Source organism: Lepisma saccharinum, chromosome 22 (assembly GCF_977018435.1).
Source record: "Lepisma saccharinum chromosome 22, izLepSacc3.1, whole genome shotgun sequence".
In the NCBI taxonomy this organism is placed as follows: Eukaryota; Metazoa; Arthropoda; class Insecta; order Zygentoma; family Lepismatidae; genus Lepisma; species Lepisma saccharinum.
In genome coordinates this window covers 11,695,167-11,711,837 of record NC_139250.1, presented here as the reverse complement: position 1 = coordinate 11,711,837, position 16,671 = coordinate 11,695,167, and the positions used below count along the sequence as shown (strand labels likewise).

General features: G+C 40.7%; 1 protein-coding gene across 2 annotated transcripts in view; it reads left to right on the top strand.

Annotated features, from left to right (window-relative positions):
• ICA69 (islet cell autoantigen 1-like protein) overlaps nt 1-16,671 on the top strand; it is an 83,608-nt gene that overhangs the window by 51,015 nt on the left and 15,922 nt on the right. For both annotated transcript variants that reach the window (XM_083144046.1, XM_083144048.1), the window contains exon 10: nt 9,247-9,374. In XM_083144046.1, coding sequence (XP_083000172.1) covers nt 9,247-9,374 — 128 coding nt within the window. The remainder of the gene's footprint in view (nt 1-9,246; nt 9,375-16,671) is intronic.

Below are 16,671 nucleotides of genomic sequence, written 5' to 3'. Positions count from 1 at the left end.
ATCTTTTGCGAACAGAGGTGTTGGCTGGTTTGGGTAGGAGATGGATGATCGCTACCCGGAAGAAGTCGTTGAAACTGATGTTGTGGTGGTTGGTGTGGACGGCGACAGTGAAGTCCAGGTTGTGGGTGGAGGAGCGGTGGTTATTGATGCGGAGGTTGAGGGCCGTTGATGTTTCCCCCAGGTAAAAATCACCACAGATGTTGCAGGTGAGGATGTAGATAAGGTTTGAGGCATGGCAGGTCCCTTTGGGATGGAGGGTAAATTTGCCAGTGGCCGTGTACACTTGGAGGGTGTGAGAAGTGATGAGGATGGGGCAGGTCTTGCACCTGGGGCGGTTGCATTTATGGGCAGGGGGGTGTTGGATGTGTGGTGAAGGAGTGTTGTGGACCAGGATGTTTTGGAGGTTGCGGGGGGGGGGGGGGAGCATTTGAAAACCACCCTGGGTTTGTCGGGAAATATGTTTTTGGTTTCAGGATCACTGTGGAGAATTGGGAGAAGAGAGTGCAGTGTGTGCCTGATTTTGTTGAGGTGGGGATGATATTGGGTGATGAGTGCCGGTGGGTTGGTGGCAGCAGGTTTCTTGGTGGTAGTGTTATGTGAGGCAGCTCACGATATTTGCTTGGTGACCAGGATGGAGGGATATCCACGGTTAACCAGGGCTTAGTGTAGGCGGAGGTTATAATTCTGGCGGGAGGTGGGTGAAGTGTTCAGGCGCTGTCCCGAGGGCCAGAGAGAATGGAATGGCTTTTTTGGTGTGGAACGGGTGGAAGCTGGAGAAGTGTAGGTATTGCATGTGGTTGGTGGGTTTTATGTGGATGGAGGTAGTCAGGTGTCCTCCCTCGATGTGCACGTCCACAACCAGGAAGGTGATCTGGTTAGGGGAGTGCGTCCCTAAAATTCACCTGGACGCACTGTTGCCGTCCACACCAACCACCACAACATCAGTTTCAACGACTTCTTCCGGGTAGCGATCATCCATCTCCTACCCAAACCAGCCAACACCTCTGTTCGCAAAAGATTGGAGAGGGCCTATATATCGGCCATAAGTGCAACCACTCCACCTGGCCTGAACAAGGCCACCCAGTAATGCCCATTCCTGACCCACCTTCCCTCCCAAACCATCCCGTCCCTCCCGCCCTCCCAACTCTTCCTACACACTACAGTTTACGACGAGCCTGATGACGAAACAGTGTTTTTTACGTTCTATGCACCGCTTCTTCTTCAGTGGAAACCTGGCAACTCTGCAGTGCCCCAACTTCCGGTTCCGTCTATTTCTTCTGACACTGATGATGCTATTTATTTTTATATATATATATATATATATATACAAATAATGAAGGAGACAGTAAACACTTACCACACGAATAGAAATAATTCAATATTTCGCGATCTGAGTCGCATTTTCAAGAAGGTAGATAAAAGATCAACGACACTATGAGTAGAGGCACAGAGCAGTATTCTGTGCCTCTACTCATAGTGTCGTCGATCTTTTATCTACCTTCTTGAAAATGCGACTCAGATCGCGAAATATTGAATTATTTCTATTCGTGTGGTAAGTGTTTACTGTCTCCTTCATTATTTGTATTTATCCGCCCTTCTGGCACCATTTCTAACCCTATTCCTGTGTTTATATATATATATATATATATATATATATATATATATATATATATATAGTGGCCGCGGTGGCTCAGTCGGTAACGCGTCTGACTACCATGCTAAAGGTCCCGGGTTCGATCCCCGGCCGGTTCAAATCCGGGAACTTTTCTAACGGTGGAAGCGGCCCCGGCGCCCACCCAGCGTCGAATAACATGGGTACGGGGGGGAAACCCTAGGGGGTAAAGGCGGTCAGGGGCGTGATGCTGATCACATCACCCCTACTCACGACCGGATCAAGAAAGTGTGGGGCGTTACCCCCACACCCCCTATACGCCTTCATGGCGTGGTGCTAAGCACAGGGGAACACTTTATATATATATATATATATATATATATATATATATATATATATATATATATATATATATATATATATATATATATATATATACAGGGTGTTGCAAAATACCTGTTACAACGCTTGGGAGGTGATTCGACAAGTAAAAACAAGGAAAAAATGCCATGTGAAAAAATGTCGAAATCGGCACCGTTTTCGAGTGACAGGCGTTCGAAAATCGCCTCACACCATGTTTAAAACACAATAACTCAAGAAGGAAGAAAGATATCAATGTCGGAATAAAATAATACAAACAAAATCGTACCTGCGAATACAATGGTGCATCAATTGAGGGCCAGTGTAAATTGCGCAAGGGGACTCTCAAAGACAGTGGGGAATCCCCTGATGGAAAATACAAGAAATTTACTACTATCTTCTACATAATGTTGAGATCGGAATGTAGTCAGTAAAAAATGACGACGTATGTCCACATGTCCCACTACTTCTGGGACACCGTCCCACACCCGGGAAATAGGAAAATAACTGCAAATCTCCTGTTGTACACGGTTCACATTGCGGTACGAAGATGAAAAAAAAACAATTTGTCGCATGTCTCTCTACTGCTGGGACACCATCCCAAATGGAAAAAAATACGGGAAAATCATAAAAAAAACGTTTTCAATCCCTTAATGTTGACACACTACTTTGCAGTACGAGAAACAAAAGTTAAACAATGTCGTCAGGGTGTACATATACATATACTACAAGAGAGCTCCCCAAAGAAAGTGGGTAATCCTCGAAGGCATGTAACATTTCCAGGCACAGCACATCTGGAAGGGATTCCACTGAGAAGCGCACAACCTCCGCACATGCAGATCAACGGTATGAAGTACAGCGATATCCAGCATCTTCACTCGCACCTTTCACTAAAGGACACTATGCGGTGCTGATAGGGGATCACAAACACCGGTATACTCAGAGACGTTGTTGAAAATGTCCGCCATTGACTTCAAGACAAAGATGGCATCGGCGAAGCACTGATTGTCTGGTACGCGCAAATACCTCTGGCATGTCAACAATTGTACCAGCAGCGGCACTAACACGAGCAACGAGATCCTCAGCACTTTCCACAGGAGTTTCATACACGAGCCTTTTCATTTGTTCCCACACAAAGAAATCCAGTGGTGTGAGGTCGGGGGAACGAGGTGGACACGGTAAAGGTCCACCCCTGCCAATCCAACGATCGCCGAAAATATCGTTGAGTAAGACTCTGGCTCCCCGGTCGAAATGTGCGGGGGCGCCGTCGTGTTGAAACCTAATACGTTATCTACCTGCCAGTGGCACGTTTTCCAAAAGTTCAGGTAATACGTCATGTAGAAACACCCGATAATTTCCACCACACAAAGTAGAGGGCAAAATGTACGGGCCTATCAAGTGGTCACCTACTACGCCACACCACACATTCACTGCGAACCTATGTTGATGATGGCGCACAATGATTGCATGCGGATTGTCCATATCCAAGACGTGGCTGTTGTGGCTATTGAACATGCCGTCCCTGGTGAATAGTGCCTCATCGGTCCACAAAACTCTTGTTGGGAAATCTGGAATGGCAAGAGTTTGTTGCACGTACCATTGGCAGAAATCCATGCGTAGGGGAAAGTCCGTGGGCAGTATGTGGTGCACCTTATGCAATTTGTATGGGTGCAATCCCTCCTCCTGAAGAACGCGGAACACATTGCTATGGTGGGTTTGTTGAGTACGAGCAATGACACGTGTGCTGGTGTCAGGACGGTCTCGTATCGCGTCCAACAACTCGTCTGCAAATTGCAGTCCGCACAGTGCGGGGTCTTCCACAATCACACCAACGGGGTAGTAGAGATCCAGTTTCACGCAGTCGAGCATCAAGTCTTTGAAAGAGTGCATGTGTTGGTAACCGCCTATTGGGAAAACGTTCGTGATACGAACGCCGTGCTTCACGGCTGTTTCGGTTTGCCTCTCCATAAACGAGATGCATATCAGCAAGCTCGTGGGTAGAGTACTCCACCATTGTCCTGTTCGAGAACTGCCCAGCAACAGGGGCACTTTCCCTCCGAGTGACGGATCAGAACTACCGTGATTAGCACCCACGTAATGTCACACAGGTGTCCACGCAGTTGTTGCAAACTGAGAAAGAACACGGGAATACGTAATCTACGTACAATATTCCTTGGCGCAATTCAACCACACACACACGCCAGACTAAACTCTACGCTGCGAGACGCAGAACAAGACAGGAAAAACAACGGTCGACTACACTCTCTACGTAGTATCCACCAACACTAATACGTAACAGGTGACCTACGCTCACAGCGCCTCTAGTGGGTCTTTCTGTATCAATTAGCTGAAATCAATCTGAGCGTAATTTGACGGCATAGCGTCATTTTCGAGTGAATTTCCTATTTCCCGAGTGTGGGACGGTGTCCCAGCAGTAGTGGGACATGTGGACATACGTCGTCATTTTTTACTGCCTACATTCCGATCTCAACATTATGTAGAAAATAGTAGTAAATTTCTTGTATTTTCCATCAGGGGATTCCCCATTTTCTTTGAGAGTCCCCTTGCGCAATTTACACTGGGCCTCAATTGCTGCACCATTGTATTCGTCAGGCACGACTTTCTTTGTATTCTTTTAATCCGACATTGATATCTTTCTTCCTTCTTGAGTTATTGTGCTTTACACATGGTGTGAGGCGATTTTCGCACGCCTGTCACTCGCAAACGGTGCCGATTTCGACATTTTTTCACATGGCATTTTTTCCTTGTTTTTACTTGTCGAATCACCTCCCAAGCGTTGTAACAGGTATTTTGCAACACCCTGTATATATATATATATATACACACAATATTTTCATGTATTTGATCTCATTTTTTAGGCAATCTGTTTCAAAGTGAGGGGGAGTTGATTGGATAGCCCACATAGGGCTTCTCCACACCCAAGCATATACACATATTTCCCTTGCAAATTTTAGTACCTTCTTATTTTTAAGGTATTACTTTGTCTATTGTCTGCTCACTGTAAGGGAGATATCAGGCCAAAATGACGAGCAACATGTGTAACTAGAAAATAGGGCTGAACTGAAACGTATACTGATACAAATACTCTTCCCGATTCTCGCCTATACTAATGTTGATACTTGAAAATTGTAACAATTACAAGTTGTTGAAAATACAGTAGAACGTCCTTTATCTGGACGTCAATTATCCGCAACGTCAGTTATCTGCACACTCAAGAAAGCAAAATTTCTGATTATTTTTCTGCATAAATAACACAGTACAGGTACAGTACTGTAATTTAGGCACGTACTGTACTTATATTACGAGTGTTTTCTCATGTATTTTGTTTTCTTGTACTGTATGCGTATATAGTACCGTGTACTGTATGTATAAAATAAACCTGTACTTCATGTGCTTTTCTTTTTTAAATAAACACATGTTTGATTATACGCAAAAATCGTTATCCGCATAACCTTCGGTCCCAATTAATGCGGATAAACGACGTTCTACTGTACTGGTTTTAGATCCCAGTGTAAACTGTAGGTCCAGTCCCAATTAGCCTACCTGTGGATACAGTCAGAGGTCATCGGGAGATGCGGCGATGACAAAGCAAAATAATATAAATATTGTTTTTTAAATATTTTAGGGAAGAAAAAATAAATTTGAATATTCGCATATTTGAGCGAAATTAGTCAAGTAACACCATTACACAGCTAGAAATATGCAAGAGATTCGCTAAGTTTAGCGCATCGAAAGGAGAGCCCAGTTCTACACCCCCTCCCCCTGTGCCCAACCGTCCTGCTGCATTTCCGTTGAGTGCAATGGTGTCAGGCGGGCCAGCTCATCGCAGCAGGTCTGCGAATCCAAGGTCCTTCTACCGCTTTTCTCTCACTTTTGAAGGTCTGGTCATGAGAGACCTTTTTTTTTCAGCCTCCTTGTTTACAAACACGGCAGTGTTTCTGTGACATCGAGATGGAACTTCTCAGAATGTCCAGCACTGTAAAGCATGCAACGCTTTTTACATGATGAAAGTAATGGTGCATACAAAAAAATATAAGTAAGAAAAAGCATAAATTTCCCCACGGTTAGTGCTAGAAAGAACTGGAAAAAAAAAGTAGTTCTGTACCCATTCTATTTTCTTTGTATTATTTCTTTTAATATTTTTGGATCCTGCGGTTCAAATATCGATTTTTGGGGGAAAAAAATGTTCTTGGTTTACAAAACACGAAGTACTTCCTGCTGTTTTGTGCTTACTATGCTTACAAATGACAAGATTTTTGTTCTCGAGGTGATAAGACATACTTACTCAAACAGAACCTTTTCCCTTACATATCTTACTTTCACACCAGGGATGGCCAAAAATATCAGGATTCCGGAAAATCTAAAAATCTAGATTTAAAAATTCTACTACCGAAGTTCGGAGAGAGAAGTTTAACATTTTTTTTTTTTTATTTTTTTATTTTTTTCTAAGAATAGATTTAGCCATCTCTACTTTACACGTCATGTACGAACACTGTTATCATCATTGTCAATGTATGAATGCCCCTTGCCGGGTTGAAAGATTGACCCTGACGTTTGGCAAGTCTTGCGATGACTACGTAAAAACATCATGCTTCGCCACTGCATACAGTGGAATTGAAACAACAATTTAACCTTTAGGTGCTGTGACGTGGTCGCGTCCTTTAGTATAATGGTATAAATTTGGAAGCTAAACAAAAATATGAAATAGGTTTTGTTATACCAGTAAGTACACGACCACTTCACATCAGCACTGGCCAAAAAAAAAAAAATAGAGCCACAAAAGGTTGGTTGCCCAAAAAAAAACTAGATCTGTACAAATATTCGAAAAAACCCACAACCCTTTTCTCTTTTGCTCTATTCTACTATTTATTGCTACCGTGGTAAAATCACCATTCAGTCCAAAACGATGACCACAGATATAATGGCCCCCTTGCGCTGACTCAGAAATTAACGTGGATCTTCGAGCACCAATCCCCACCATACCATATATTGCCCAGCTTATCTAATCGTTGAGATTTACTATTGGTTTCTGTGTTCGTGGTCGTCTAGCCATGAAAACTGAAACGCTCTGAACATATATATATATCAAAGCAAGGTGGAACGCTAATGAACGTAAAAATAAGAACCATTGCATACGTCATACTTCAATTTTAGTGTCCATTTATTGTAACAAATTAGCACCCGGACAAATAGAAACATCTCCCCAACAATTTGACAAAAATCTCTCCCAATATATATATATATATATATATATATATATATATATATATATATATATATATATATATATATATAATTGTGTGTACAATATAATAAAACCCACGTGGCAAAAATAAATACTTCCCTTTTTTGCTACATGTCGTTAAAATTTATAACACGAAACACCCGTTAAATAAATACAAAGTCATATTTGTGGTTTAGGTGATCGGAATCCTATATCGACGAAAATTATCAACAATCAAAGTGGCGAATTTTTAACTGTGTTACGTCAGTCATGGAATAAATGCACTAAGTTTTAAATCACAAAACGGATAATTCCAAAAAGACTATTCCTGAAAATCATTACTAAACAAAAAGGACCAGTCACTTAACTTTAAAATAAACTGAAATAAATTAAATTATTATACCCCGTTATTCCATGTCCAGACATCAATCCAATGCCACAGTCAAATTCCTATGTCGATGCGGATCCGATCACCCTCGCCCGTGACCAAGGAAGGAGAAGGAAGCTCCTTACTATACCAATGCCTCAGCTGCAACGTTCTGTTCTCTCGGGAGAAAACTTCGCCCGCAGCCGAAGCTTTCCCCCTTTAGTTACAAAGTTCTCCGCTAGGGGAAACAGTGTTGCCAAATTTAATCTGCTCGACGTCCAGAGCCGAGCGTCAAGAACACAATGATGCAAAAACTCCTTGTTAGAATAACGAGGAGGATGTGGTGGAGCTTTTAAAATTATGCGAGTTATAAGCAAACACCACAGTGCCCAATCGTCCCGATTGTCTTGATCGAGATGCTTTGTTAAGGTCGTAGTTTTTACGTTATAACTTCGCTATTTTTGGCTAGAATCCAGATTTTCTTTTTTCATATTGTTGTTAACACATGTATTTAACAGAAATGATTGTTGCACTTTTTTTCCATGAAAATGGCGGGAAAAAGGCAAGTTCTATTTTGAGTCTTTTTTTTCAAGGGAAAAATTTTGCCGACAAAGGAAGGTCGGCTTTGTTGTTCTAAAGCAATGCGTTTCCATCACCCCTGGAAACTGCATTCGAAAGAAATTTGTTTATTGGTACCCGAGTTCAAAAGAAATGTTTTCTGTGCGGGCGAAAGCGGGGGATGGGGGAAGAGGGGTTGTTGAAACTGCGAAGTAAGAATGGAAGTTGGAGGCACGCTGAAGAAAAGTATTTGTTCTTGAGCACAAGTGTTTCACAAGTGGCTACAAAGGTTACCCTGCATTGTCTAAAAATAGAAAAATACAATGGTATCTCATTCATCTCTCTAGGGCAATTAGCCTCTGAGCTACAGTCATTTCAGGGTAATGCTGCATTTTGAAGCTTGAATCAGTGGCATGCTGACCATTCCTTTTGGGGGTACAATTCGCGTTACATTGGTCAGACAATAATAATGCAAATATTTTTGTGTTACTTACATGCCAGCGATAATTTTCATTTGCATGTCGACACTGTCGTGTACTTTTTTCTTGGGGAGAGGGGGGAAATCCCATTTTTCCCGAAATTTTGGAATTTTGGGAGTTCTCCCCTCCCCCTGCCACATATACGCCAAATTTGCATAAATTTTATATAGTCTGAAACTCTGGTTCATTCCGCGTACAGCGTATGTAACCTTATGGAGTAACTTGTGGTTATCGGTAATTATACACCAATATGCTCAACACCAATATGCCTATATGAGCCAATACCAATAGAGTACTGATTAATCTGTCCCATCCCTAATCATTTTTGTCTTTAAAACAAAAGTTAATAAATATTTTATTGTGTATCCTGGATCCCCTTCAAAGCAGCTATCAAATAGAAACCTTTACAATTCCAGCCCCTCTCAAAATAATAATAATAATAATAATAATAATAATATTCTGTGTACACCAGTGCCTTTCGCTTCAATCTGAAGGCTGTCCAAGGGAGATACCCCCATCAAAATCAACTGTTAAGACGTATAAAATGCATAAATTTACTGTATTGTATGTGTAACTTTGTCTTATTTGTTTATATTCAACCAGCTATTCTTCTGTTTCATTGTAGCAACTAGTCCAGTGCCTAGCAGCATACCATCGTCTCAGCTGCCTGAAGCGTCTCAGGATGTTGAAGCTCTTTTGGAGGCCGCATCGCCACAGACACCAGCTCGGCAGCAAGTTCACAAGCTGAAGAAGGTAAGTGCAGCTCGTAGGTGGTATAATGGGGTGTATACTAACCGTTTCTAGTGTGTAAAGGTACAAGGTGGTGTATTTAGTAGATATTTTTAAACATATGGTAGTAACTAACACAATCTGATAGCGTAAAAATATGCCATTTAGAAAAATCTAACCTCGTCCCTCCTGTTTGCCCCCTTTCAGAGAAATACTGTATTGGTGTTCACCAATTGAAAGCCTCTTGTTATCATACTTATGAACAATTTAAATTGATTGCTAGTTTGGCCGGTTACAAAGTTTAAAGTTTGCCATAAGCTAGCAGTTAGTGTAATAGAAAGTAGAGCTCAGTCTCTACGTTGTAATCCCATGTATAAGAATTGTTGCATTCATTGTCAGCAATTTCATCACCTTACCTTCTCTCATTGTAGAGTGCCACACACGTAAATTTGCCGTTGCGTAGAAACGAATTTTCGTTTCGTCTCCCTCTCTCTTAGCATCATGTGTTCTACCCTGCTCGAAAACCTTCGCTATTGTTGCCACATTGTCATTCCATTCCTGGACACACTCGCGCAAACATCATTGAAAACAATTGAATAGCGCTCCAGCTCGCGGTTCCCACCGTTCGGTAGGGACGCTAATGTGGCAATATAGCACGGCGTAGTGCTTGCTTCTTTTATGCAGTGCATGTTCATTGGCTAGCTAGTAACTAGTGTTGCCAACTGTAATAATGACGCACTATTTCTGTCACGGAAGGGGAAAAGGCAGGTAAAGTGGCGGTGAGTTTTGTTGGATTGGAAGCACCATATTTTTATTTTATACTAAGTATTTGACCGGTTTGACGTTGTGTGCGTGTATTGCGTGTGTGTATGTAAAAGTGTGTGTTTGCTAATGAACGTTAAATTCCATAATGCCTCCAGTTCTGTCGAAGTTGAAATCAAAAACCTTGCATAGCCAAGCTCGGGGAAATTCTAAGCAACGTGCACGAGTTCATGAAGGAGGAAGCCAGTCATGGTGTTAGCATCCCAATAAAGCATTTTGGCAAGAGAGCAGCGAACAGCAGGAACAAATTGTTCGTATTTCATAATTTTGGAATTATTCAAAATAAATAAATTATGTGGCTCCAACATCATTTCAACTCTGGCTCCGGCACGTGTTCTTGTAGAAATTGCATAGAGGAGGCTGTCATTTTTGCTGCTTAATGCGATACATATTGTTTTCTGTGTTAAAATTGCCATGCTTTGATGGGTGACCAAGTTCATAGCAGGGCCGGCGGAAGGGGAGGGCGAACCGAGCGGCAAAATTTGAAGAGAAGAAAAAAATAAGCCTATAGAAAACTGTGATCGAGCGAGATATTCTTTTGCGCTGAATAGTATTGAAATAGCATAAGAAGTCTCATTATTTATTTTATATTTTGATGTTTTAGTTAGGAATATATTGATTTTCAATTTTCCGTTGCTGCGTAATGACCGGGGGGGGGGGGGGGGGTGTCGAAATAGAGCGGCATCTGCCGTCACCTCCCAGGGAGGCAAAATGACTAGCGCCGGCCCTGGTTCATAACAAAAGAAAAAGCCGCGCAGCTTATCGTCTAGTGGCAGTATATGTACTTGTTATTGTTGTCGAAGCCGGCATCCTTTGTAAATGTACAACAAAGGCAACCGACTGTCGCAGATCTCAGAGAGGAAATAATAATACTGCTTGAGGAGGAGTGTTATGGTGCAATTGTAGCGGTTTAACACGTTGGCATGTTATTATCTGCCGTTGCAGTTCCATACCAGTGTATACGGGTTTTGGGAGTGAAAAGTTAGAACGCCACCAGTGCATTAATGCAATGAAAAATAATATATACGTATATATTTTTTTTATTTTGTTTGAAATCACTCAAATAAGGAATCGTATGAAGAAGTCTTCTTTGCAGCATTTTTGGTAATTTTACTTATGTGTTAGTTCATATTTTGCGAATTTTTAGTTCATATGTATGTAGCTACATACAAAGCCACTTGTTAGTACATATTAATCCTAGTCCTGGTATAATGCATGACGTTTAAAACTCAACGTTAGATAGACATGAATTCTCTAATTTTATTGTTGTACGTAACAGCTGTGCATCGGCGCACTGCAGCGATTTTTCTATCTGCTCCATTAGCAACACTGCTTCTTTAGTTGTTTCGCGCATCGCACGGCAGAATTAACTGTGCTGGACTCTATCTTGATCTTAGAAAAAATAATGCCTACTTGCATTTTTACAAAGAAATGTAAAGTGAATTTTGCAGGGTACACGACATTAAAAGTCTTGCACTGTGCCCATGCTGTCTAATGCATCATTCTTTGGGCTCCGGCTACGGAACGCATGCAGGTTCGAGTCTCCTGGGGGAACAGCTTTTCTCTGAGATTTCGGCCTGTGTGGGGGACCGATGGCCACCCACCATTGTGAGGAAATTGGGGAGCTATGAACGAGTAGCATAACCCGGTCACGGAAAGCTACAACAACGACTGGGGGTCTCCCATCTCGGCAGGTGTGAGTAAGGGTGTCAGTTGGTAGGTAGGCCTTGGCCCTCACGTGCTGTTGCGCCAAGGGCTATTTTTTATACAGCATTAAAAATAATTGCACAACGTGTAAAACAACTTTAGATTCAAATTTTTGTTGTTTTGCTCATTTTTGCTTTCACTCGACTCCAGGGCATAGCCAGGATTTTTTTCGTGTGCAACCCAACTTTCCATTTTAAAAAAGAATGCTGTGCTGGAAAATATGTAATGCAATTTGTAATGCACCTGTCAATTAACTCTGATAAACTTACTATTCATTTTTCTGCATAAGTTTTTTTCAGCAATCGATTTCGCCACTCGTCTGATGGCTTCGTCAGGCGTGATCACTGAAAAAAAACTTACGCGGAAAAATGAATAGCAAGTTTATCAGAGTTAATTACCTATCTCCACATAACCGCCAAACTGATATCTTTAGATACAATGTACCTGTCAGTTCGTATATCAATAGTGATTATTGTATTCATACAATTCTACCAGGTTCGAATCCCAGCCTGGATCAATCCTTCATAAATCTGATCACGTTACCACTCGTCATCTTTGAGATAGCCAAAAGTGGCAGAAAAGCAAAGTAAAATAAACAAAATTAATGAATCAATCATACAGTACCACTTTCCATCATAATGTCATCCAAAATATCGAACTCCCATAGCAGGAAACTTTTGATTTTTGGCTCATTGGTGTTCTTTGTTAGCATGTAATCTTAATTGGCCATTATCCATTGTGTACTAGAGACTTTTTTTGCTCGATCATCTTATAGTTCGCATGGATGACGCTAGACAGTGGTGTATGCAAGGGGGGGGGGGGTTAAACCCCCTTGAGCTTTTGAAATATGATGAAAAATGCTGTTGAAAAAATTAAAAATGGCCAATTTATCAGTCAAAGATCTGCGACAATACTACTACTACTAATAATAATAATAATTTGAATTATAATTCCCATGCAGCATGGAGAAAAGCACAGCATTCCAAACACAAATGAGTCTTTCAGAGTGAATGCCTTGAAAATAAAATGACTGCAATTATGATTTAAAAGAGAAAAAAATTGTTTTGTATCTCAGCTGCAACAATGTTCAATGAACATGTATTTTTTTAGTATGTGAAGAATGAGCATTAACTAAAGGAAGTTCTTGGTTCGTTGTAAGCGGCTAATATATAGACAAAGGCTAGACGCACAAGAATAAACTGTAACCAGTCTGCCTTCCCATTGTTTACCGCGGCACGTTTGAATTTCTGAATTCAAATTACAACAATCTTAACTATTGTAAAATATTCTGATGGTAAGAACAGCGAGACAATCCAGATGTGAATTATCGGGGACATTTATGCGCGGCCAAAGCCGGAAAAATTCCAACCAATTCCGGAAATCGGAAATGGATCTCCTGCGTGGTTGTCAGATGCCCTACCGACTAGACTATCGCAGCTCCTTTGGATGAGTTCGATACTTTGATTATTTCAATTTATTTTAATATATTTTCTTGGAAATTTCCACTTGAAATGTCTCACCTCCTTGACTGGACAATTATTTCGTAACGAAGAAACAAAAATATGCTCCTAGAATTTGTTAAAAATCGAATGACTAGAAACTAATTTCGTTCTATTGCTTTCATAAATACTATATTTATGTACATCTCTACTATTAATAGTAGTAGTGGTATTAGTAGTATTATTAGTAGTAAATCAACTAATTAATTAATTGTAAGTATTATTAATCAATTATGAGTATTATTATTTAAGTAAATTGTAATAAAACAATGGTAATGTGAATTTGGATAAAGTTTTAGAAATAACCTCCCCCCTTGATGAAATCCTGCCTACACTACTGACGCTAGATGGCTTACGGAATACACTGTCTCATCGCTCGAGCGAATAACAGTCGAACAGGTTATGCTCGAAGCCCAGTAGTTCACGTGTAACCGTAATTTTTCTGTAGTAGTGGTCCTTCAAATATGGATCGTGAAATGAAAGATGCAGCGAAATTGAAACTGAAGTGAACATAGTCATCATCTCCACGTTAAAATGTAATTTAGTCCATCTGACCATTACATAGCAATATATGAAAATGAATAGATGATTATGAGCTGAAACTACCAGTATGAATTTTACATATATATTTGTACGATTATTGTCCCATTGTCTATATATTTGAGTGAATCACGCTCGAGCTTGGGAGATTCGATCCAGCGAAAGTGGTCCAATGCAGTACTCTACTGTCTATTATCAGACTAAGAATTATGGATACTAGAGTTTGGACTCCAATTAAAAATTAACCAGGAAAAGTACACCAAAATTCAGCTTAATCAATTCTGTATTAGGCTATGGTAACTAATTTTTTTTTGAGTATGCATTCAATTTTTTATCTTTGTGAGAACAAAAAGAGTGCCATTTTTTTGGTGTTTTCCAAATGACCGCTCTTTGAAGTTCCATATTTTAAAGTCAGTCAAAAAAAGGCTCTTTTCAATTTTGTAAAACAACTTTTTCTTTGTATTGGATAGTCCTACAAATACGATCGTGGTCTTGTTGTAAAGCTCCTTGGAGCTATTTTTAAAACGCGTTATCATTGTCAATTCACATTGCAAAACCGATTTCATACAGATTTTTTACTCAACACACTTCTTTACTCCGTTGAATAAAAATCTGTATCTACACTGGGATGACTTATATGAGAGTTTTCGCCATTGCTATGAAAGCTGCATCTTCAATTTTCCTCACTAACACTCAGATAATTAACGGTGTTCTTTGCAGAATATATTCTAAATGTGCTGAAATTTATGAGAAACGCACTAAAAAAGAAAATCATGTAAATTATTACATTTGTATTGTTTCATGACTTAATATGCTTGAAAAAATGTTTAACATCCACTTATAAGCAATGTTGAAAATGGGGGAAGGTGTGGGGGATGTTTCCACTCAGTTAAGAAATGTTCATAAAACATCCTCCAGCTAGGATACTTTCCATTAGCACCCCCCCCCCCCTGCCTTTCCTTATTATAAGCAATTTCGGGCTGTGCTTAATGTTTATCCAGCATAGATACAGCATTTGCAGGTGGCTGCACTTAACTTTTTTGCATAATTTGAAAACATGAGCCAATCAACAAATATTAATGTCGTTTTGGAATTCTGCATGTACAAATCAATCGAGAAAGGCTACTTATCTTTCCGTAAAAATATCATTGTAGAGCCTGTGGCGTGCCCTGGATTTTTGTAAGGAAGAGGAGGGGGTAACGTATACTTTTTTTGTAGTCAGCCCTCATTTCGCCATCTTTTTTTTTTTTTTTTTTTTTTTTTTTAAGGAATACTAGGCCAAGAAGAGGTGTTATGACCCCTCACCTTTTTATTTTTTTAATATTATTTTTCTTACTTCTAGTCATCATTTTATTATTGCCCTTCTTTTTTATTACATTTTTGTTTCAAAATGTTCATTGGTTTTCAAATAAAGTAATACATCGTCGAAGCAAATATCTCTCAGTGCTAATAAAAAGCGCATGTTCTTTAAAGCTCCTTGAAGAATTATTTGGCAGTTCCATGTGTGCTCCACAAATCTGATATAAGATAAAATAACTTAAGCACTTTTCGTATTTTCTGTTAAACATACCTAGTCTTGCCATAAATACAGAAGGTCATTTCACGTCCATGGTAACAAAGTTAGAACCCACCTCACCTTAAGAAAATCCGTGATGCCACCAGCGCTGGTTCTCCACGTGATACCCTTGTCTTGCAGCAATGGCCCTGCAGCGGAGTTTCCATTGGAGGAGACTGCGTTAAAGAACACATTGGTTCAAACGATCCCATTCCTCCTGACAAGCTTTCCAAAGACCCTCAATTGTGCGGGGCCGCTCGCTTCCCATGGCTCGTTTCAACAATGGAAACCCATAAAAATCCATGGAAGAGGCATCGGGGGATTTCACAGGGATGTCTGTAAAGGGGATTGCATGAATTCCCGTTTCACGTGCCATCCGATCCATGTATGCCTGAGTGGACTTTGCCGTATGACTGAATGCCTTGTCCTGGTGGATGACAACGCTAAATGTGTCGCTGCCATAGAGAGAAGGTATATCATGTCTGTAGGATCCAAAATATTCGTCTGGTAATAGGTTGCATTTATTTTAGCCTTTTTGTCCACTCTGCGCAGTGGAAGTTTGCCGTTATAGCAGTAACCACCAACAACCATGAACCCACGTTGAAAACTTTCAGCACATTCACGTACCCACTCAGATTGACCTCTTGCATCACGTAGACAATAGTAGATGGCCCTTTTTTTATCACATCCCGACAGATACACCCATGCTTCATCCAGGGACACCACATACTTCCAACGGTACCCAGCCAGATGGTATTCGTAAAGCTTCCGACTGTTGGTTTTCCTCTAATGGACATGTGAGGCACGCAGCTTATGAACTTGAGCCTTGTGCTTCCGCACAAGTTGTAAATCTTGGGCTATGATGTGATTTACAGTTGCAGGGGAACATTGCACTGACTGTGCAATCGCTCTTTGCATTGCAGGGTTTTCACTTCGCACGAAGGATCTCACTTTCCACACAACATCGGGGGAATGCTTGGGCTTCCGATATGTCCGAAGCCCACTTTGACTGGTTCCAGCAACAGGTACGGTGTAAGCTTTATGGCGATTCAACACTGCGTTGATGCCCTTTTTTGACACATGGAAGGCTTTCGTCTAGCACTGTCTAATTATCTGGCTATAACTATAACCAACGTCGGAAAGGGCACAGATGTACCCCTCCCAAAAGACTGAAATTTTCGGTGCCATATAAACACTC